Source organism: Tachyglossus aculeatus, chromosome 1 (assembly GCF_015852505.1).
Source record: "Tachyglossus aculeatus isolate mTacAcu1 chromosome 1, mTacAcu1.pri, whole genome shotgun sequence".
NCBI lineage: Eukaryota > Metazoa > Chordata > Mammalia > Monotremata > Tachyglossidae > Tachyglossus > Tachyglossus aculeatus.
Window position 1 is genome coordinate 41,021,071 of NC_052066.1, and position 24,609 is coordinate 41,045,679.

At 41.4% G+C, this 24,609-nt stretch overlaps 1 protein-coding gene across 4 annotated transcripts in view; it reads right to left on the reverse strand.

Annotated features, from left to right (window-relative positions):
- Positions 1-24,609, reverse strand: part of LOC119930739 (schwannomin-interacting protein 1) — an 823,807-nt gene that overhangs the window by 48,958 nt on the left and 750,240 nt on the right. The window contains exon 1 of one of the 4 annotated variants that reach the window (XM_038749376.1): positions 20,711-20,782. The exons of the other annotated variants lie outside the window; for them this stretch is intronic. Within the exon in view, the coding sequence (XP_038605304.1) occupies positions 20,711-20,767 (57 nt within the window). The 5' untranslated portion in view covers positions 20,768-20,782. Of the gene's footprint in view, positions 1-20,710; positions 20,783-24,609 lie in introns of those variants that run through there. 4 annotated transcript variants of the gene reach the window in all.

The following is a 24,609-nucleotide window of genomic DNA, read 5'->3' on the forward strand; positions in this document are numbered from 1 at the left end:
AGAGAGTGTTGAGAGCCGGGGGTTGGAGAAGGGGGGGAAGTGACTTTGGGGAGGTTGGACCTGATGGATTTAATTTTGTCAATGAAGTAGGAGGCCAGATCGTTGGGGGTGAGGGAAGAAGGAGGGGGAGGAACCGGGGGCCTGAGAAGGGAGTTGAATGTATGGAAGAGCTGGCGGGGACAATGGGCATGGGTGTCAATAAGGGAGGAGAAATAGTTTTGTCTGGCAGAGGGGAGGGCTGAGTTAAGGCAGGAAAGGATAAACTTGTAGTGAACGAGGTTGGCATGGTGTTTAGACTTTCGCCAGCAGCGTTCGGCAGCTGGAGCATAACAGCGAAGGAGGCGGACAGTGGCTGTGATCCAGGGCTGTGGGTTAGTGGTATGAGAGCGTCGAAGGGAAAGGGGAGCGAGTGAATCTAGCTGAGTAGAAAGGGTAGAGTTGAGAGCAGTAATCTGATCATCAAGACTCGGTAGAGAGGAGAGGGCGGCGAGGTGGGGTGTGAGGCGCTCCGAAAGATGGCCACTTGTCTGCTGTGTGATGCCAGGCAAGTCACTTCACTTCTCTGTGCCTCAGTTACCTCAACTGTAAAATGGGGATTAAAAGTGTGAGCTCCACGTGGGATAACCTGCTTACCCTTGATCTACTACAAAGCTTAGAACAGTGCTTGGCACAAAGCAAGCACTTAACAATACCATCATCACTATTATTATAACAAATGCCATCATTATCATTATTATTAAGATGGGCAATTCACTGTCACCACCCCCCAGCCCCAGGGGGTCCTGAATGCCAGGCAGCGGCTGCTAAGAGAGAATTAGAAGTGGCTCAGTCCTGACCCTAAGGAGCTAAGAACAGTGCTCAGTGCTTAGAACAGTGCTTGGCACATAGTAAACTGTGTGCAGAGCAGTGTACTAAGCACATGGAAGAGTACAATATAATAGAGTTGATAGTCACGTTCCCTGCCCACAATGAATTTACCTCACTAATCTCCTAGTACATAACCCAACCGTCACACTTCATATCTCCTCCAAGAGGTCTTCCCTGACTAACCCTTTATTTCCTCCACCATTTGCCCTCCCCTTGCATCGCATATACTCTTGGCTCTACATCCCTTAAGCACCTTAATACTCATCCAACTCCCAGCCCAACAGCATTTATGTACATATCTTTATACTCGGCCACTTTCCCTAACCGTAATTTATTTTAATGTCTATCTCCCCAACTAGGCTGTAAACTCCTTCTAGGCAAGAATCATTTCTACCAATTCTATTGTATTATATTCACTCAAGAATTTAGTACAGTGCTTTGCACACCGTAAGAGCTCAATAAATACCATTGATTGATCATGTTCAATTGTAAAAAATAAATCCCCACTCCACCGGCTTAGTTATTAAACTGGTTGCATTTTTAAGTGGTAAAATAGATGATCAGATATACAAGAGCCTCGGTCTTACAGCAATGCCTCTCGCACACTCTCATCCATGTCAGTTGTGTTCTTGCTGGAGTACAGAGAGCAAGTGAAGGCAAGGGGTGCTGTACACTATAAAGTAATAATAATAATAACAATAATAATAATCATAGTATTAGTTAAGGGCTTTTTATGTGCTAGGCATTGTTCTAGGTGCTGGGGTGGATACAAGCATATAGGGTTGGACATAGTCCCTATCCCACATGGGGTCCACAGCCTTAATCTCCATTTTATAGAGCCCCAGAGAACTGAAGTGACTTACCCAAAGTCACATGGAGGACAAGTGGTGGAGCTGGGATTAGAACCCAGGTCCTCCTGATGTCCAGGCCCAAACTCTATCCACTAGGCCATGCTGCTTCTCATGCAGACAAACTGCATGTGTGACGCTGGCCCAAGATAGCCAGCTCTAGGCAGGACTAGCACCTAAGTCTCCTGATTCTCAGACCAATGGCTGGGCTAGTTTTAATTAATAATGGTATTTGTTAAGGGTTTACTATGTGCAAAGCACTGTTCTAAGTGCTGGGGTAGATACACGGTGATCAGGTTGTCCCACGTGGGGCTCAAAATGGGGATTAAGACTGTGAGCCTCCCAAGGGACAACTTGATCACCTTGTAACCTCCCCAGTGCTTAGAACAGTGCTTTGCACATAGTAAGCACTTAACAAATACCATTACTATTATTATTATTAATCCCCATTTTACAGATGGGTACCTGAGGCCCAGAGAAGTTGCCCAAAGTCACACAGCTGACAAGTGGTGGAGCCAGGATTAGAACCCATGACCTCTGACTCTCAAGCCTGGGCTCTTTTCACTGAGCCACGGTGCTTCTCTTAGTTTTATTTTAAAAGGATAGTAGCAATCTGTTTCCAGCTAACCTTTTCGCCCAATTTCAGGTATTAAATAAGTCATGAGAGCAAGAAAGAATTCTAATATGACCAAAAATCTTTCACCTTTAGGAATCTTTCATCTTTCACCTTTTTTTATTCCAGTAAATGTTCAGTCATTTGGTATGGCATGATACTCTAGGCATGGTGTCTACTCTTTCATTTGTTTAGTAGACATAGTCAAGTGCTAAATATATGCTGTTTGATATGCAGATACCAAACTGCACTGCTGACCTTCAAGAATTCATTCACATTGCTTTCTGAGTGCATAGTCTCATGATTATGGGAAAGTAATGAAAACTTTTTAAAGGGAGCAATTAGGATTTTCATTTCACTAGCATCTTGCAACTGTGTACCTGCACAATCACAGTCATTTAGCTTGTGAAGAAACTATTCTAGAACAAATGTAAACCACGAAACCTGAAATTTTTCTCAGTGAACAAAAAACTGCTTGCATCATCCCGAAAATATCTCATTTCTGAAGAGCTTCCCAAAATGGCACAGGGGATAGAGTACGGGTCTGGGAGTCAGGAGGTCATGGGTTCTAACCCTGGCTCCACCACTTGTCTGTTTTGTGACCTTGGGCAAGTCACTTCGCTTCTCTGGGCCTCAGTACCCTCATTTGCTTGTAACCGTCCCAGTGCTTAGTACAGTGCCTGGCACATGGGGAGCGTTTAACGAACAACATCATCATCATTATTATTATTATGTAGAAGAGCAGGCCTTTTGTAAATCACAGGTGGCTTGTTTATTTAAATCTTCAAAGATGTGCAAAGGAATAATAACCCAGTCTTAGTGTATTAAAAGAGTGACCAGCTGTAGCATGGGCTAGTGGAAAGAGCATGGGCCTGGGAGTCACAGGATCTGGGTTCTAATCCCAGCTCTGTCAATTGCTTTTTGTTTGATCTTGGGCAAGTCACTTAACTTCTCTATGACTCATTTACCTCAACTGTAAAATAGGGATTGAATACCTCCTACTCTGATTCCCACCCCCTAACTGGGGTTGCCCCTGAAGGTTCAGTTCTGGATCCCCTTTTACTTTCCCTTGGAGAACTCATTCTCTCACATGGGTTCAATTACCACCTCAATGCAGATGATACTACTGATGATGCTGAAGATGATGCTACTTGTACATATCTATTCTATTTATTTTATTTTGTTAGTATGTTTGGTTTTGTTCTCTGTCTCCCGCTTTTAGACTGTGAGCCCACTGTTGGGTAGGGACTGTCTCTCTATGTTGCCAACTTGTACTTCCCAAGCGCTTAGTACAGTGCTCTGCACACAGTAAGCACTCAATAAATACGATTGATTGATTGATTGATACCTAAATCTACATCTCCAGCCCTGATCTGTCTCCCTTTGCAGTCTCACATTTCCTTCTGCCTTCAAGACATCTCTACATGGATGTCCTTCCATCACCTCAGGCTACATTATCTTCCTGCCCAAACCCTGTCCTTCCCCTTCACTGTGGACAGCAACACTATCCTTCCTGTCTCACAAGCCTGTAACCTTGGTATTATCCTTGACTCCTTTCTCTCACTCAATCCACATATTCAATCAATCACTAAATCCAATTAGTTCCACCTTCACAACATTGCTAAAATCCTCCCTTTCTTCTCCATCCAAACTGCTACCACGTTAATACAAACACTTATCGTTATCCCGCCTTGATTACTGTACCAGCCTTCTTGCTGACCTCCCAGTCTCCTGTCTCTCCCCACTCCAGTCCACACTTCACTCTGCTGTCTGGATCATTTTTCTACACAAACATTCAGGACATGTTTCCCCAGTCCTCAAGAAAATCCTGTGTTTGCCCATCCACCTCTGCATCGGACAAAAATTCCTCACCGTTGGCTTTAAAGCACTCTATCACCTTGCCTGCTCCTACCTCACCTCGTTAATTTCCTATTACAACCCAGCCCTCACACTCCGCTCCTCTACTGCTAACCTTGTCACTGTCCCTCGATTTTGTCTATCTCACTGCCGATCACTCACCCATATCGTGCCTCTGGCCTGGAACACCTTCCCTCCTTAAAACCGACAGACAATTACTCTTTCTGCCTTCAAAGTTTTATTCACTACTCTACTGTACTCTCACAAGTGCTTAATATAGTGCTCTGCACACGCTAAGTGCTCAATGAATAGATTGAATAAATGAATGAATACTTAGATCGTAAGCCCCATGCTCACAATTTTTTTCCATTGCTTAGAACAATGTTTGACACATAGTAAGTGCTTAACAATTACCACTGAAAAATGCTTCTCTCGCCCCTCATTCTAAGATACAAATACTTTACCAATAATATGCCTGTCAGAACCAGTTCAGGTTGCTGTCAATGGCCCCGGTGTGATTAGTGACAGGTCTTTTTTTTCCCCAATATTGCTCACAGAAACTTAAAGCCTCAGATTCCAAACCTAAAGCTGCTCCTTACAATGAAGTTCTTTAAAAATACTCTTATTTTTAACTTTTCCCAGCCAAACAATATACTAGAAGTTTATAAAGGAAGCAGAGTTTTCCTATAGTGCAAACCTACATTAAGGAAATTCATCATAGTACTCACATGTTGAGTGACACCATTTACACACAATTGCTTTTCTGATATTGCTGGGTAGTCTATAGACTCATGTCTACCTGGTCACTAATTCCTTACCAGCGTTCGATGCAAAATGGTTAGTGGAAAGATGTTTTACAGAAGAGTGTATTTTAACACGGTGATAAGTAGCACAACAATTTATGCCACTGAAAAAGGACAGAGATAGATTTCACAGTACAGTTAATAATTGTGCCAGCAAACTATGCAGGACATGGAGAGTAAGCTTCACCCACCTATCCTTCAAAGCACAGTTCTGTACTCATAATGTGTGGCAGAAGACCAGAAGGGTGTTGACTATCTGCAGCCACGAGACATTTTATCCCCCTTCCTGTTCCCCTACTCTGTGGCCCAGCCGTGTGGGTAGGACACTGCCTCTCCCCCGGGACACCAGGGTTCCCAAACAACTAATCAATCAATGGTATTTATTGAGCACTTACTATGTGCAGAGCACTGTGCTAAGCGATTGTGAGAGTAGAATACAACAGAGTTAGCAGACACGTTCCCTGCTCACCACGAGCTTACAGTCTGGAAGGGGCGACACACATTAATATAAATAAGTAATTTAGAATACATAACTCATGGACCTCTGCTCCAGCCCAGAGAAGGTCTCAGTTCTCTGCAGGAAAAATTCCAAACTTTTAGAAAGTTAAGAAGGTCACAGGGGTGGCCACCGCTGCGGGCGGCTGTTGGTCTGAGCCTGCTGCTCCTTTCATATTTTTCATCATCTATGCCTTTCGTCTCTTTGTTTGCCTTTCCTTACATGTCTGTTGCCAACATTCCCCTTCCCCCAATTCTTAGATTGTGATTCCCTTGAGGACAGGGGTCAATACCCATATTTCATCTCTGCATTTCTTTCCCAGCACTTAGAAATTGCATATAATATGCATTACATCAATGCTATTACTACCATTACCAAGAGGAGTGAGAAGCAGCATGACTCAGTGGAAAGCACGGGCTTGGGAGTCAGAGGTCAAGGGTTCTAATCCAGGCTCCACCACTTGTCAACTGTGTGACTTTGGGCAAGTCACTTAACTTCTCTGTGCCTCAGTTCCCTCATCTGTAAAATGGGGACTAAGACTGTGAGCCCCACATGGGACAACCTGATTACCTTGCACCTCCACCCCCACCCCCCGGGGCTTAGAAAAGTGCTTGGCACAAGCATGGCTCAGTGGAAAGAGCCCGGGTTTGGGAGTCAGAGGTCATGGGTTCTAATCCCGGCTCCATCAAATGTCAGCTGTGTGACCTTGGGCAAGCCACTTAACTTCTCTGTGCCTCAGTTACCTCATCTGTAAAATGGGGATGAAGACTGTGAGCCCCACGTGAGACAAGCTATCACCTTGTATTCCCCCCAGCGCTTAGAACAGTGCTTTGCATATAGTGAGTGCTTAGCAAATACCTTAAAAAAACCAAATACCATCATTATTATCATTACCCTCCTTTTTCAATCAACTGCCCCACTGAACATGTTTTGCAAATTAATAATAATAATGACAATAATAATTGTGGTACTTGTTAAGTGCTTACTGAGTGCCAGGCACTGTTCTAAGCACTGGGGTAGATATAAGATAATTGCGTTGGACACAGTCCCTTTCACATATAGGGCTCACACTCTAAATCCCTATTTTACAAATGAGGTAACAGGTCCAGAGAAGTTAAGTGTCATGCCCAAGGTCACAGAGCAGACATGTAGCAAAGCTGGGATTAGAACCCAGGTTCTTCTGACTCCCAGGCCAGGGACGCTATGGCTCAGATGAAGATGATCTCATAGTCTGATCTGATGGCTGCCTACTTTTTAGAGAAACTACTGTCATCATCATCAACTAGCAATCAATCAGTAAATGGAATTGATTCGGCACTTACTGTGTGCATAGCACTGTGGTTAAGTGCATGGGAAAGTTACAAAACATCAGAATTGTTCGACGTGATCCCTGCCCTGAGAGGGGAGACAGACATTAAAATCAATTAGGGATAGGGGAAGTAATATAGGATTAGAACATGGACAGAAGTGCTGTGGGGCTGGAGTGAGCATCAAAGTGCTTAAGGGGTACCCAGCCAAGTGCATAGCACTGAGTACAGTGCTTGACACATAGTAAGCACGTAACAAATACCATTATTATTATTATTCTTGATGCAGAGGGAAGGGCAGATAGAAATACTGGGCTTAGTATGGGTCTAAAGACAGTCGATGACAAAGGCTGGCACCAGCTGAGGAAGAAGAGATGACTGGAAAGAGTTGATTTATGGGAGTCTGTGTTAGAAAAAGCAAATCTAGGTCTCTTTCTGGCCTGTTTGCAACTGTTGGTGGCTTGGCCAGAAACTTCTGGCACAGGCACTAGGGTTTCTAATACCCAAATCCTTATAATATTACTGTAATTTTGAAAAAAAACCTATGAAGACAGAGCTTATTTTAAATATTTATCAGATTGAACTAGGATCCAGATTTAATAGGTCCATGCCACTTAGGCACAGAAATGTTTTCATAACCTTCAATTTCATTAGTAATCTAGCCTTCTCAGCCTTTAAAAAAGAAACAAACATGAAGTATTTATTTATTTAGTGTAGATAATTCAGGACATCTCCTTGGGGATAGTGAAATACTTGTTCTGAATAAATGATACAATTTAACATCTATCTCCTGTCAGAGAAATCCATCTTTTCAACATATGCCTCTTCTTCTCATTAAAAAAAACACAACAACAAATAGCCCACTCACATCCCTTTCTTCTAAATCCCACCTTCAGTAAATTTCTCACTAGTAGGGGGGCAAATAACCATGTCAAATAACTAAACTGAGTTAACTGGATAATTTAGGTGCATTTGAAGTCCTAGTTTATTTCCAAGTCAATACATGTAGGTTTATATTTTCTGTCTTCAAAATGACAAAGCCCCCAAAATGAGACAGCCAAACAGATGAGTTTTTTTTCTACATCAAGGGGAAGGAGATAGTCTTGTAAAGCTGGAGATAGTCTTGTAAACACAGTAAGCCTTAATAAATGCAATTACTATTATCGATAAGTAAAATTAGAAAATGTTCTATTCAAAGAACACCAAACCCCAAAATAATATTGGCTTCAGAGAGGTAAACTGAGGAGTGCTTTTTGGAATAGGAAATTCTTTTGAAGCAAAATAATAATGAAAACCATTTCACTGTGGCTGCATCATTGCCCAAACTTGGCAATTATTACTGAATTCTGTCACTGCTTTTTCACTGCCAAATTTCTCATCCCCAGCCCCTCCTTCCAACAAACCAGGCTCTCGCTGAGTTTGGCGGGGACTATTCTACGAGCCAGGATGATAAGCCCTGGCCCACTGCACTCATTAGAAACCAAAGCCAACATTTGAAATGCTTTGGATTTCAAATTGTGCTGTCAATGAAGAATAAATAAAATGAGAGTGTTGTAAGGCAAATGGATAATGGCAAAAATACTTTATTTAGTGAACCTCCTGAGGGACAGAAACCATGTCTAATTCACACATGTGTATTCCTTTCCAGCGCTTAGTATAGTGCTCCGCTGACATTGTGCCCATTGTACACTAGCTATTACTTCTACTAATGGATGACTGCTAAACTTTCCCTAGGCACAGGGAAAGACTATTTAAACCTACACTTCATTAAAACAAAGAGATAAAAAATCTCCAGCTTCAGCAAAGTAATTGCTGATTGGGAGCGAAAGCAGCTAAAAACAAATGCTTGCTGATTTTTCATGGGTCACCTAGTAGAATCCAAGTAGGACTGATTTACTTAGTACCAAGCTGTTGTGTGCTTCTTTTAGGTAACTTCCCTTTATTTATGGTATTTGTTAATCGATCAATCACATTTATTGAGTGTTTACTGTGTACACAGCACTGTACTAAATGCTTGGGAGAGTACAATGTAATAGAGTTGGTAGACACATTTCCTGCTCACAATGAGTTTACCGTAGCTTAATATTTGCCAGGCACTGTACTAAGGACAGGGGTAGATAGAAGCTAATCAGGCTGGACATGGTATAAGTCCCACATGGGACTCGCAGTGTTAATCTCTAATTTACAGATGAGGTAACTGAGGCACAGAGGCCTACATGACTGCCTAAGGTCACAGAGGAGACAAGAGGCAGAGCCAGGATTAGAAGACAGATCCTTCTCACTACCAGCTAATGCTGGAGAAGCAGCATGGCATAATGCATACAGCATGGGCCCGGGAATCAGAAGGTAATGGGTTCTAATCCTGGCTCCACCACTTTCATTCATTCATTCAATCGTATTTATTGAGCGCTTACTGTGTGCAGAGCACTGTACTAAGCGCTTGGGAAGTACAAGTTGGCAACATATAGAGACGGTTCCTACCCAACAGTGGGCTCACAGTCTATAAGGGGGAGAGAGACAACAAAACGAAACATATTAACAAAATAAAATAATTAGAATAAATATGTACAAATAAAATACATAAATAAATAGAGTAATAAATACGTACAAATATATATATATATATATATATACATATATATATATATATATATACAGGTGCTGTGGGGAGGGGAAGGAGGTAAGGTGGGTGGACGGGGAGGGGGATAGGAAGGAGGGGAGGAGGCCTTGTCTACTGTGTGACCTTGTGCAATTTCCTTCACTTCACTTCTCTGTGCTTCAGTAACCTTATCTGTAAGATGAGTATTGAGACTGTGAGCCCTCCATGGGACAGGGACTGTGTCCAACTTGATTTGCTTGTATCCATCCCAGTGCTTAGTACAGTGCCTGGCACATAGTAAGTTCTTAACAAATATCATTATTATTATTATTACGAGGCCCCTGCTCTTTCCATTAGGCTGCCTTGGTTCCTTTTACTTCACATTCTCTGGTTTCAAGCAATTACTGGTATCTTTGTGCTTTAACTGAAACAATTGCCAAGAAATCTGTGAAACTGTCATCATTAGAATGGTGCACGAGAGAAGCAATTTAGCCCATCAGACCTCTCCATATACCCTAACAAATATGGTTCCTCAGCAATGAGTCCACATGCACAAAAGTACAGTATTAAAAATAATATTTAATATAAGAATGATAATAATTCTATTTACTAAGCACTTACAATCCACTAAGCTTTGGCGTGCATACATGACAATCAGATCGGCTACAGTCCTTGTACCACGGAGGGCTCACAATTTAAGAGGGAATCAATCAACCAATCAATCAATGGTGTTTATTGAGTGCTTACTGTGTGCAGAGCCCTGTACTAAGAGTTTGGAAGGGTACAATATAACAAAGTTGATAAACACATTCCTTGCCCACAACGAGCTCACAGTCTAGAGGTAGAGACAGACATTAATATAAATAAATAAATTATGAATATACACATAAGCGCTGTAGGGCTGAAGGAGGGGTGAAAAAAGGAGCAAATCAGAGCAACACCGAACGGAGTTGGAAAAGAGGAAACGAGGCCTTAGCCAGGGAAGGCCTCTTGGAGAAGATGCATCTTCAATAAGGCTTTGAAAGAGGAGGGAGTAACTGTCGGTAGGAAATGAAACGGGAGGGTGTTCCAGGCCAGAGGCAGGATGTGGGGGCGAGATATCGGTGACAAGATTGAGGTACAGTGAGTAAGCTGGCTTTAGGGGAGCGAAGTATGTGGGTTTGGTTGCAATAAGAGAACAATTAGGTAAGGTAGGAGGGAGTAAGGGGATTGAGTACTTTAAAGTCAAGGGTAAGGAGTTTCTGTTCGATGCAGAGGTGGATGGACAACCACTGGAGGTTCATTCATTCATTCATTCATTAAATCATATTTATTGAGCACTTACTGTGTGCAAGGCACTGTACTAAGCATTTGGGAGAATACAATATAACAACAGACACATTCCCTGTCCACAATGAGCTCACAGTCTAGAGGTTCTTGAGGAGTGCGGAAAATATGGACTGGATGTTTGTGTAGAAAAAATGATCTGGGCAATACAGTGAAGTATGGACTGAAGCAGGGAAGGACAGAAGGCAGAAAGGTCAGCAGGGAGGCTGATATAGTAATGACTGCAAAATAGGATAAGTGCTTGAATTAATGTGGTGGCAATTTGGATGAAGAGGAAGGTTGAACCTACAGGATTTAGTGATAGATTGAGTATGTGGGTTGAATGAGAGAGGAGTCAAAGATAATGCCAAGATTATGAGCTTGAGAGACAGGAAGGATGGTGGTGCTGTCTACAGTGATGGGAAAATCAGGGGAAGGACAGGGTTTGGGTAGGTGCTAAGTTCGAGGTGATAGCAGGACATCCAAGTAGAGATGTCTTGAAGGCAGGAGGAAATGTGAGACTGCAAAGAGGGAGAGAGATCAGGGCTGGAGATGTAGATTTGGGAATCATCTTCATAAAGGGGTAGTTGAAGCCATCCATGGGAGTAAACAGGTAACTTATCTCTACTTGAAAGATGAGAAAATTGAGATCCAGAGAGGTTACCCAACAGATTACTGGCAGGGCTGGAACTAGAAACAGCATGGTTTAGTGGAAAGAGCATGGGCTTGGGAGTCAGAGGACATGGGTTTTAATCCTGGCTCTGCCACTTGTCTACTGGGTGACCTTGGGCAAGGCATCTTACTTTTCTGTGCCTCAGTTACCTCATCTGTAAAATGGGGATTAAGACTGTGAGCCCCACGTGGGACGACCTGCTTACTTTGTATCTACTCCACTGCTTAGAACAGTGCTTGGCATATAGTAAGCGCTTAACAAATACCATAATTATTATCATTAGAATCAGGTCTCCCAGCTCCCAATCTGTGCTCTTTTCACTAAAACATACCTAATAGCATCAACAGTGCTTATCAATCATGCAGCACATTGTACTAGATGCTTAGAAAACAGAAAGGGAGTAAAAGATAGAAAATAAACCCTTCTGAAATTCCACTACTACAGTTTGTTCACACCCAAGAAGATATGTATTTGACTGAAAGTGCTTCACCGACTCAGCTGCAGGAATTATGAGCTGAAGATAAAGACTAAAGAAATTAGAGTTGATATATCTGCCAATAACAGGAAAGCCAAAAATTTATATTGGCAGCACTGAGTTCAACACTGTCACAAAATCCTCTGAAGTATTGAGCACAACATTTTGTTCCCCACTAAATTTTCCTCTGGGAAGGGGAAAAGGAACAGTTGCATAATCTTTTTCTTCCTTTGTCACAGGACCTAATTTTATTTATAGGAAAACTTGAGAAGCAGAATGGTGTGGTGGAAAGAGATGGGCCACAGAGTCAGAAGACTCTGCTTCTAATTCAGGCTCCGACCCATGTTTGCTGTATGACTTTGGACAAGTCACTTAAATTATCCATGCCTCAGTTACATCATCTGTAAAATGGGGATTAAGATAACGAGCCCCACAAGGGCTGGACTTGTATCTACCCAGAGTTTAGTACAGTGCCTAGATGTGTCTTCAATAAGGTTTCTGAAGTGGGGGAGAATAAATTGTTGGATTTGAGGAGATTGATGTCTGTTTCCTCCCCTCCCCCACAAGACTGTACGCTCATTTTGGGCAGGAAATGTGACAGTTTACTGTTGTATTATAGTGTGGTTTAGTGGAAAAAGCACGGGCTTGGGTGTCAGAGGTCATGGGTTCTAATCCCAGCTCCGCCACTTGTCGGCTGTGTGACTTTGGGCAAGTCATTTAACTTCTCTGTGCCTCAGTTACCTCATCTGTAAAATGGGGATTAAGACTGTAAGCCCCATGTGGGACAACCTGATGACCCTGTATCTCCTCCAGTGCTTAGAACAGTGCATGGCACACAGTAAGCGCTTAACAAATGCCATTATTATTATTACTATTATTACTCTCCCAAGTGCTTAGAAGAGTATTCTGCACACAGTATGCACTCAATAAACACAATTGAAGGAATGAATGAACAGTAAGCCCTTGGCCAATACCATTTTTTAAAAGAAACAAAAAACTTTTCCCTCAAAGGTCTTTTGTTTGCTTTTGAACTAAGAGATACTAAGCATGAATTTGTATAAACTATTACATAGGCGGCACAATGACACAATGACCAATGATGCAATGAGAGAAGTAGAAAATTGAATCAAGAAGGCTAGCACATCCTTTGAGAGACTGCCAGAACAGAATTTGTCGCAGCAGTGAGGTTTCAGTCTCCAGACCAAACTAAAGATCTAGAGAGCTGTAGGGCTGTCCAACCTTCTCTCAGATGTTAGACCTTTGAGCAGTTCCACCAGCATCACTTACGGGCCATACTCAATCAATAGATCAATGATATTTACTGAGTATTTACTATGTGCACAGCACTGTTCTAAGTGCTTGTAATGATACAAGAGAATTAGAAGACACATTCACTGCCCATTTTACAGTCAAGATCCATATCAAAAGGCAAGACAAGATGACAAACAATGAAGTTCTAGAATGAAATCTAGATAGGAGGATACTTGAACAACTGCTGTAGAGTGCACTGAAATTGGGAAACAATTTCAAGGGTGACAGAGGAAATGGCTCAAAGACAGAAAAACCAAGCCTTACACAAGGCTGCACTTCTGCTGAAAACTGGGAGTCCACTGTCACCCATAATTTTTCAAGACTTCTAGTCATCACCTTATCATCAACAAAACAATTTACGGAACATATACTATGTGCAGTGAACTATGAGGAAGTTGGGAATATACAAAATAAGTAAAAGTTTTAGCACCTGCCCTTAGAGGAACATAAAAAGCTGAAGGGAAAAACAAGTACACATAAATGGATAATAGTACAGTGCTCTGCACACAATAAGCTCTCAATAAATATGATTGATAAGACAAATTTAAATACATCAAAATAAACATTGATTAAAAATGAAAATAGATAGACGAACATATAGGATTAGATGCTTGACATAATGCTCTGAACATTGAAAGTGCTATTGAAATGTCAAATAAAAACATGACCTGTTTGGGGGCTGAGGAATCTGGGATGATGGTAGGAATTAATCTGGGAATGCCTAATGGCGGACCTAGAATTTTTAGAAATGTTGGAGGAGGGTCTGCTGAGATACCTCGGCTCTGTCATTGGTCCTCTGCCCTCTCTTGGGTTGCTTGCTATCTTTTCCTGCAAACCATGGAATACAAGTGTGTAATAAAAACAAAATATTGCAAGTTACAAATCACTTTGGCTAAAGTTTGGATTGGCTGTTTTCCCATACTTTTAGATAAACTGCAATTTATATTGCCTGCAGTATTACTATTAAAGAGGTACTGAGCACAACATTCTGTCTCCCAGTAGGTCTTCCTTTTGAAAAAGGAACAGTAGCATAATCCTTTCCTTCCTTCACCTCCCCTGGATCTAATTTTAATCATGGGAAAATGACCTTTCCCTCGGAGGGTTGTTTTTGACCTATGAGATACTAAAGAAGAATTTGTAAAATAGTGCAAACACGCATGGGGTATTCATCAATTCAACCAGTGCCTGCTAGTCCCATGGCATGTAGCCTTGCCTTCTACTTCCTTCTTGTCTTAGCTGCACCTTCTTGGGCTCAGAGCAAAGTGGACCCTTAAGGGCGCCTGTCCAAAAGCCACGGATGGGTGAGTGAATGATTACATTACAAAGAAGCAGCAGGTGCTCTCCAGGCGAGACTTTTGGAAATGATTCCTCCAGTGGGATGAATAATTTGCACAGTCCCACATTCAGGCCATAGTGGTTTCTAAGCCTTCTGTTATGGGGTCGCAAATGGGCCAAGAGTTCACAGACCTCACATCTACTGAGAAGGTGATTGGCTCGATCTGCGCTCAGATGCTCCCCTGAACTTAGGGTAGTGTTGCTGTCCCTCCCAAAGATCTTGGGGATATTGGTTGGCTTGCACCTGAAGAATATTTTTAGTTCCCAGAGGGGTTCTCTGAGCTATATGAAGTCACCACTCTTGGCCCAACCTAAACCCAGGGAGGCCCTGGAAACTTCTCCAAAACACAGGAGAATGATGCAGGGGTCATCAGTTCTTGAATTTCAAGATTAGGGCCATTGCCACACGCCTGAAGATAATAAAATGAATTAGCTTCTGGGTAAAGAAATATAAACCCATCTATAAGCATGGAATTTATAATGGATTAAAAAATACGGATAGCATATTTACTTTTTAAAGCAAAAGTGGAAATAATAGGTGTTTATGTCCTTTGCATATGATAAGGTACAGGCTTATATTAAACCCCAGTAAAACACAAACATACAAATGCACAAAAACAATTCCATACTTTCCCCTCTTATTATATTGTACTTTCCCAAGCACTTATTTAGTACAGTACTTTGCCCAGTGTAATGCCTAAATACCACTGATTATTTTCACTAATCTGCATTACTGCCTTTGAAAATTTTGCTTTCTTGGTTTTGGAGCCCGAGTAGATTGAAAGGCAGAAAGTAGGGAGCGTCAAGTGAAGTACTTCCTTGTATCTTGAAGTTCTGAAGAATGAGCCAGTTATATTTATTGAGTACTTACTGTATGCAAGGCACTACACTAAACTCTTGGGAGAGTACAGTAGGCACGGTCTTATCCAAAAGGAGCTTTTAGTCTAGAGGGAGGGAATGACCAGATTGAGGTACAGTAAGCAGGTTGGCACTAGAGGAGCAAAGTGTGCAGGCTGGTTGCAGTAGGAAATCACTGAGGTATAGTAGGAGGGGACAAGCTGAATGGGTACCTTAAGGCTGATGGTAAGGAATTTCTGTTTGATGTGGAAGTGGATTGGTAACTGCTGGAAGTTCTTGAGGAATGGGGAAACATGGACTAAACGGTTTGTGAGAAAAATGATCCAGGAAGCAGAGTGAAGTGTAGACCGCGGAAGGGTGAGACAGGGGGCAGGGAAATCAGCAAGGAGACTGATGCAGTAATCAAGGCAGGATAGGATAAGTGCTTACATCAACATGATACCAGTTTGGATGAGAGGAAAGGGTAGACTTTAGGGAAGTGGTGAAGGTTGAACTGACAGGTTTTGGTGACAGACTGAATATGTGGATTGAATGAGAGAGTCGAAGATATCGTCAAAGTTTTGGGCTTGTCAAGCAGGGAGGATGGTGGGGCTGTCTACAGGGATGGGAAAGTTAGGGGGAAGACAGGGTTTGGGTGGGAAGATGAGGAGGTCTGTCTTGGACATGTTAAGTCTGAGGTGCCAGTGGGACAGTCAAGTAGAGATATCCTGAAGTCAAGAGGAAATATGAGACTGCAGAAAAGGAGTGAAAGACCAGGCAGGGCTGGAGATGTAGATTAGGGAAACATTCACAAAGAAATGGTAGTTGAAGCCATGGGAGAGAATGAGTTCTCCAAGGGAGTGGGTGTGAATGGAGAATAGAAGGGGACTCAGAACTGAGCCCTGAAGGACTCCTACAGTCATGGGTTGGGAGGCAGAGATGATAATGAATGAATCAACCAATGATAGTGCTTTAGCACTTACTGTGTGCAGGGCACTGTAGTAAGCACTTGCCGTACTCACATTCCCAGCCTAAAAGGAGCTAATGAAGTAATTATCTATGAATGATGTTCTGGAAAATATCTGGAACCTTTTCAACTTGAAATGAAGATGGCTAGCCCAAAAGGAGAAGCAGTGTGGCCTTGAGAAGAGCACAGAGCTGGGAGTCAGAGGCTTGGGTTTGAATCCTAGTTCTGCCACTTGTCTGCTGTCTGACCTTGGGCAAGTCACTTAACTTCTCAGTTACCTCATTTCAAAATGGGGATTACGATTGTGAGCCCTATGTGGGAAAGGTACTGTGTCCAGCCTGATTATCTTGTAATCCAAACCAGTATTTAGCACAGAGCTTAAGGCATAGTATACACTTTACAAATACCATAAAAAAAGCAAATGCTAATTAGGAAGATTGAATCTTTGTCACCAGAAAACGCTTATATCGAAATCAAAATCTTCTGGTTGGTGGTCACAAAAATCCAAAAAAAATTCCAATCAACTTTTACAGGGGCCCACAAAACCTAGTGCCTGCCTGGAAAGAAATTTACAAATGTCCAGAGCAGCCATTCCTACAGGCATCCACCCTGTAGAAGTCATGTTCCCTGATTGTTTGGTACTGGAAAGGGGATGATGAAATGAGATGCTCTTAATTATGAGGTAGGAAGGGTAGCATCACTAGCCCATGCCATCACTTTTTGCCCTCTGCCATCTGAGAATGGAGTCCTGCTGAGTTTCACAGAAGCTGGGTGAGGGCTAAAATCCTTGTTGTGGAGCTGCTCTGGGTACCCTTATCAGTTCCATGTGGGGCAAGGACTATGTTTGACCTGATTAACTTGTACCTAACCCAGAGCTTAGCGCAGTGCTTGATACATAGTAAGCACCTATCAAATATAATAATGATGCTACCCAGCGCTTAGTACAGGGCTAGTCCCATAATAAATGCTTAATGAATACCACACCATTGGTATTGTGGCTTTCTGTGTTTACTACAGTGCCTGGCAAATAGTAAGTGTTGTACAAATACAATTATTATTATTATTATTATTATTATTACTCACTTCCTGCCCCTGGTTAGTGGAGCTTTAGGACTGATGCTTCCACTTTGCATGAGGAGCACCTCTTTTTATTGCACTCACCCAAGGGCTTAGTACAGTGCTCTGCACATAGTAAGTGCTCAATAAATACCACTGATTTAGGGAGTTTGCAAAAAAATGTGCATTAGAAATTGTCTATCCACTGTGGAAACTAATAAACTCTTCAACTGTTCTCTGAAGGTTGCTTTAGATCATGTTTCTTGCTTTGCTCAGAACTGTTTCATATTCCTGGAATATAACTCACTTGTTCCAGTCATTTGTGCATTAAGTTTCCAAGTACCAATAAAGCAGCATGGCTCAGTAGTCAATTGCTCATCCATCAGTGACGGCCCAAAGCCCTTTGTCTCTCATAGGCAGCATCTTTACAAGCACTTTAATTTTTGAACACTCTCCAGAATAAAGTTTGGTTAAAGGAAAGCTTTGTGTTACTAAGATTTTACTTAGAAGTTGTTCTCACTACTTATTAGGCAGTAAGCAATATTTCCTCCATACACATTTTCTGCTGCTAATAGTTGCAGAAAGACTAAATGACAGTTCCATTATACTGAGCATCTCTGTTATATTGTACTCTTTCAAGCACTTAGTGCAGTGCTCTGTACACAGTAAGTGTTCAGTACATAAGATCGACTGATTGACAGATTGTGCATCATCTCAGGCATTTATTTCTTACTTGGTTCCTAAAAAGAATGGAAAATATGCAATGCAAAACACATTTCAGCAGCCTACTCTTTATTCCCCATAATTCCTCCATATGCTTGGAGATTTGAAAAGCAGTGTGCCCTAAGGGATAAAGGATGGGCCTGGGAATCTGAAGAACATGGGTACTAATCCTAGCTCCACCACTTGTCTGCTGTGTGACCAAGTCACTTAACTTCTTTATGCCTCAGTCACCTCATCTGTAAAATGAGACTGTGAGCCTCAAGTGGGACATGGACGTGTCCCAACTGATTAGCTTTTATATACCCCAAGGTTTAGTAAAGTGCCTGGCACACAGTAAGCTCTTAACACATACCATTAAAAAATACACACACACACAAACGTATATGAAGATACATATACATACGTGTATCTCTGTAACATATACACATGTATGTAATAATAACGTTGGTATTTGTTAAGCGCTTACTATGTGCCAAGCACTGTTCTATATATACACATGTATATATACACATTATGTATATGTTTACATATTTAAATTTCTACTGGAGGAATAGATATGAAATCAAAATTATTTTCCAATAGCCTAAAGCAGTAAGTATACTTAAAACATATCTAATAATAATTGTGGTATTTGTTAAGCTTTTACATGTGCCACTCAATAATGGTATTTATTGAGCACTTACTATGTGCAGAGCACTGTACTAATTGCTCGGGAGAGTACAATGCAACAGATTTGGTAGACACATTCTTTGCCTATGATGAGCCTACAGTCTAGAGTGGGAGATAGATACTACTATAAATAATTTACAGATATGTTCATAAGCACTGTGCTAAGGACTGGGGTAGATGCAATAAAATCAGATCTGATCCAATCCTTGTCCCGAAATGGGTCTGACAGTCTGAAGGGTCAGGAGACCAGGTACTTAATCCCCATTTTACAGATACAGAGAAGTGACCTGTCCAAGGTCATTCAGCAAAGGTGGGATTAAAACAAGATTTCAACTTGTCTAGGTGACTCTAACAATACTGTTGATCAATCGTTTGTTCTCATTGAGAAGCTACTATATGCAGAACACTGAACTAAGGATTTGGGAGAGTGTAACAGAGGAAGATACAATCCTGTCCAAAATGAGTTTACATTCTAATGATGAAGAGACTTAAAATAATTTTCAGAGAGGAAAAGCAGTAACAGTACTAATGGCATTTACTGAATGCCCAAGTGATTGGGAAAGTACAATACATTATAATCCCTGCCCACAAAGAGCTTACATTCTAAGAAGTACTTAAATATTATATTTAATATAAATCACTATGGACAAAAATGCACTTTTGTAACCAAGTAGAAATTGACATTAATAAGACTCTAGACTGTAAACTCATCTCTTTAGACTGTAAGCTCACTATGGGTAGGGAATATGTCTACCAACTGTCATATTGTATTCTCAAAAGCACTTATTACAGTGCTCTGCACACAGTAAGTGCTCAATAAATAAGACCGATCAGTTAACTCTCATTTTAACCTATCCCCAAAAAACTAACTTCACTAGTGGAATATTTTTAGTGTGCTTGTCAATATGTGTACTAAACTGAGTCAATTACAGGACAACAAATGTTCATCATTGATGGTATTTATTGAGTACTTACTCTGTGCAGAGTACTGTACTAAGCCCTAGGGAGAGTCCAATACAATAGAGTTGGTAGACTCTTTTCCTGCCCACAGTGAGCTAAATATTCAGATTGGCAAATGTGAACTAAGGTTCCCTATGGTACCTTAAAACCACAGTTTACCGTATTTTACCATGGGTCCTTAACGATGGCCAAATAGAAAGACTCACCTTCAAATCTGAAAAAAGTTCAAACCATGTAGGGAACACTCTCCTCTATTATTTTCCCCTTTCTACTATGTGCCTTTAAGTGAAATCTAAAATACACCTAATGACCAGGTTTACTATGGGAGAATAGATCCTACAGTGTTGTCCACTTTACCCTGAACTGTACTTAATCTATGGTAAAGAGGCAGAAAAGGCAGGCGTGTGTTTGTTCAGCTTTGTGGACGGGTAAGCCATACTTTGAACTTAATGACAAGACCTCAGCCATATAACTAAAGCTATTTTTGCTTAGGTTAGTTATTACCATATAATGACTATATTTAAAGTTCCAAAAATATATTAACCATTATTTGAAAGAAGAAGGAAAGCATCAGGAAGTCCTCTATCAGATTTAAAAAATACTTGTCATGCACTTTTTCTTTTTTATAATAGAGTTAAGATCAAGTTCTAAAATCAGACATTTGGACATTTGTTCACTTCAAGTGAAATGTATTGTGAGTATTAAAAGATTAAAACCATTCCTAAGTGGTTTTAGGCAAAATGACAAACAGCATGATATGCAGACTCCACCTGAAATTTATATAATCTAAAATTCACCTGTATCATCTAAATGCCCCTGAAATAGAAACTACTTGAAGACATGGGGTCAATTTATCAGAGAGTAACATTTCATTTTCTGTTTATTTCGCCTTCCTGGATGTGCTGTAACATGGCCGGCTGAGTAGCACTTGGCAACTCTTCAAATGAGATCTCTTCAGTCAGAAAAACAGTGCCATTGTCAGCAGACAAGAGTTCTTTTTGTCTCTTACCTTTTTATAATTCCTCTCCATATCCAGTGTGGATGCCTTACTGGTGATGCCATCCATTCCATCACTGCCCAAGTTCACACATTAACTCTTTAAAACACACATGGGAAATCACATCCCATCTGCTGAACCACCTCATTTGTTCTCAGACCAAGCATCTGCTCATTCTTTAAAAAAGGAGGAATTTGACTGGAAACTTCAACTCTGCCTTATCCCAACAGGGCACTTCATCTTGCATTTAGTCCACGGTGGGCATCTCACTCTGCCATGACGATCGTCGCCACTCTCGGCAATTTACAAGTTCCTTGCTGACACTTGGTCCTGTCCAGAGTCTGGTTCAAACAACTGGCTAAAATCCTCTCAAAAGCATATTTGTTTTCCCTAACAAAGGAAATGAGTATCTCTCAACCTTTGGCAGCTGATTAAACTGCGAGTGCATCGCTAAGTGTGGGTTGCAACTACACACAGCAAGCAGCAACCTTATTCTGACCACTGGGTATGCACACTAAAAATAGATGACGCTTGCCTAGCTGACTTCACCAGTGCAGTAAATGGTGGGTATCTTATGACCAAACTAAAAGAGTCTGATTTAACGTCAAGACTACAGTGAGGGAGACTTAGGGAGGGCATGCTTAGTTATTTTATGTATCGAATACCGTAACACAAAAATTATTCCAGACATGTTCTTCTCCTGGAGAGGTACAGGACCATTTGTATTCATTCACACAACATCAAAGAACTGCTCTGCTCCAGGATCTGGTGCCTTATTCTATTGGCAGAAACATGAGAAAAAGAATCTCCTCTTTTTCTATAAAACTTGGATTAGTGTCCTGTCATTTCATTCCAAAGAAGGGACTTCCCTTTGTGTTGATCTCTTTAACCTTTCCCATCCTTTCATCTGTTGCTTACTTGCTTTAAATACACAGAAACAAATTCCACAGCTGGAGAATGTTTTGGTGCAAAAAGCACTTAGGCAGGAACACACATATACACATGCACGTCTCCAAACAGACGGTAAAGTTATACACACACTCACACACTCCAAACAGTCGGTAATGTTATTTTAAAGGTTTCTCCTGAATCCTTCATTTTTTTTAAACAAAGTTGCTAAATCTAAAAAGAAAACAGTGAAGCAAAGCAGCCAAATTCAAAGCCATTTCACCTAAGGAATAGTGTTTTTAAAGCTCCAAATATTAAACCTATACTATAACAGTTACCTCTTGCTCACTATTGCCTTTTCTCTTGCAAAACATGATGTCAACAAGAACTCTAAATTAAGAATGATATAAAATGTTTAACCTTCAAAAGAAATATATTAGCTAAGGGATGGAATATATTTACATTTAATAACTGTCTCCATCCTTTCCTGCTCCTTCCCTGTTCAAAAGCCTTCCATCCCTGCTATAAAAAAACATTTCAGATGAATTTTAAAAGATTAAATATGTGTTTTGATGTATAGCTATACATTCATATAATTATATAGAAGTTAAAAAATTACGACAATGCAGAATGAAATGACTAATGCTCCATTTTCACACAAACTGAAGTATCACAACTGAAGTATATTGTTATATTCATTCATTCAATTGTATTTATTGAGCACTGACTGTGTGCAGAGCACTGTACTAAGTGCTTGGGAAGTACAAGTTGGCAACATATAGAGACAGTCCCTACCCAACAACGGGCTCACAGTCTAGAAATACATCTGGGTCGCCCAACATTTATTACCACATGATGAATCAATACAGTTATATTCATTCATTCAATAGTATTTATTGAGCACTTACTGGGTGCACAGCACTGTAGTAAGTGCTTGGGAAGTACAAGTTGGCAACATATAGAGACCGTCTCTACCCAACAATGGGCTCACAGTCTAGAAATACATCTGGGTCGCCCAACACTTATTACCACATGATGAATCAAGACATAGGATGGGTGCACGACGATGGTTTTTGTCTTAAATGAAGGATGTAGAATTTTCCCTTTTTTTCTCTCAAGTTTTTGAGGTACTTTTCAATTAACCAGAAGTGTTTCCAGTCTTCTGCATTTCTCCTTCTGAACTTCAACACTATTTCTAAATAAGTGTGTGTGTAGGAAGTGAAAAGGCGAGAAGTAGGAGGTGAGAAGGAGAGGGCCTAGTTGAAATAACATAAGCCTGGGAGTCAGAGGACCTGGGTTCAAATACTGGCTCTACCGTCTACCTGCTTTATGACCTTGGGTAAATTCAATACCTGTTCTCCCTCCTACTTAGGCTGTGAGCTCAATGAAGGGACTGTGTCCAAACTCTCTACCTTGAATCTCCCCTGGTACTTAGTACAGTGTGTGGCACAGAATAAGTGCTTAACAAATACCATTATTGTCAGGGGTGAGATATGCAGGAAGTGGGAAACAGGTGGCAAAAAAAAAGCCCCCAAAACCAAACATTCTAATCAGTAGGTATGGAATGTCTTGATTTTGGTAATACACTCTCATTTATCTAAATAGGAAGGGTCTAAACAACAGTTCTTTATGTGATTATAAGGGTAGGAATCATGCCTACTAACTGTATTGAACTCTCCCAATTGCTCAGTACAGTGCTCTGCACAAAGTAAGCACTCAATATGCTCTCAGTAAGGCGTTCAACCTTCACGACATTGCTAAAATCCGCCCTTTCCTCTCCACACAAACTGCTAGCACATTAATCCAATCACTTATCCTATCCCATCTTGATTACCATACCAGCTCCTTATTGACCTCCCTGCCTCCTGTCTCTCCCAACTCCAGTCCAAACTTCAGTCTGCTACTCAGATCATTTTTCTACAAAAACATTCAGGCCATGTTTTCCCATTCCTCAAGAACCTCCAGTAGTTGCCTGTCCACCTCTGTGTCAAACAGAAACTCCTCAACTCCTCACCATCGACTTTAAAGCACTCAATCACCCTGCCCCCCTCCGACCTCACCTTGCGGCTCTCCTACTATAGCCCAGCCCACACACTGCACTCCTCTAATGCTAACTTTTCCACTGTACCACAATCTCGTCTTTCCTGTCGCCGACCTCTCGCCCACTTCCTGCCTCAGGTCTGGCATGCACTCCCTCCTCATATCTGACAGTCACTCTCCCCTACTTCAAAGCCTTACTACTTTAGGCACATCTTCTCCAAGAGGCCTTCCCGGACTAAATTCCCCTTTCCTTTTATTCAACTCCCTTCTGCGATGCCCTGACTTACTTCCTTTATTTATTCCCCCTCCCAGCCCCACAGCACTTATGTGCATATCTGTAATTTATTTATTTGTATTACATGGTCTGTCTCCTAGTCTAGACTGTAGGCTCGCTGTGGTCAGGGAATGTTAGAGTCATTGGCATGGATTAGGAGCTACCAAAAGGACTGGAAATGAACTCAGCAGGTGGCCCACAGCCATAGACAGCAGCTGTAAAATGACTTGCTCAACTGCTTAAAAAGACTTTGTCATGCCCTTTGAAATTGGGAGCTTGCAAAAAAGTGGAATGGACTTTTATATCAGCAAAAACAGAAATTTTTCCATGATTCCAGTTCCCCAGCTAAGGAAATCTGTCCCATTTGTTTGCAGATACTTTTCCAAGGCTAACTTGTAAGAGCAAATGGTCAGGAAAAAAGATCAATTTGTAACTCAAAATAGCAAGGATAAGGGCTCATGGGAGCTGGCACTGTGAAAAGAAGGTGGATGCAGTATGGCCTAGTGGGGAGAAGCAGCATGGCCTAGTGGATAGAGCATAAGCCTGGGAGTCGGAAGGATCTGGGTTCTACTCTCTCGGCTCTATCAATTGTCTGCTGTATGACCTTAGGCAAGTCACTTAACTTCTCTGTACCTCAGTTACCTCATCTGAAAAATGGGGATTAAGACTGTGAGTCCATGTGGGACAGGGACTGTGTCCAACTTGACAT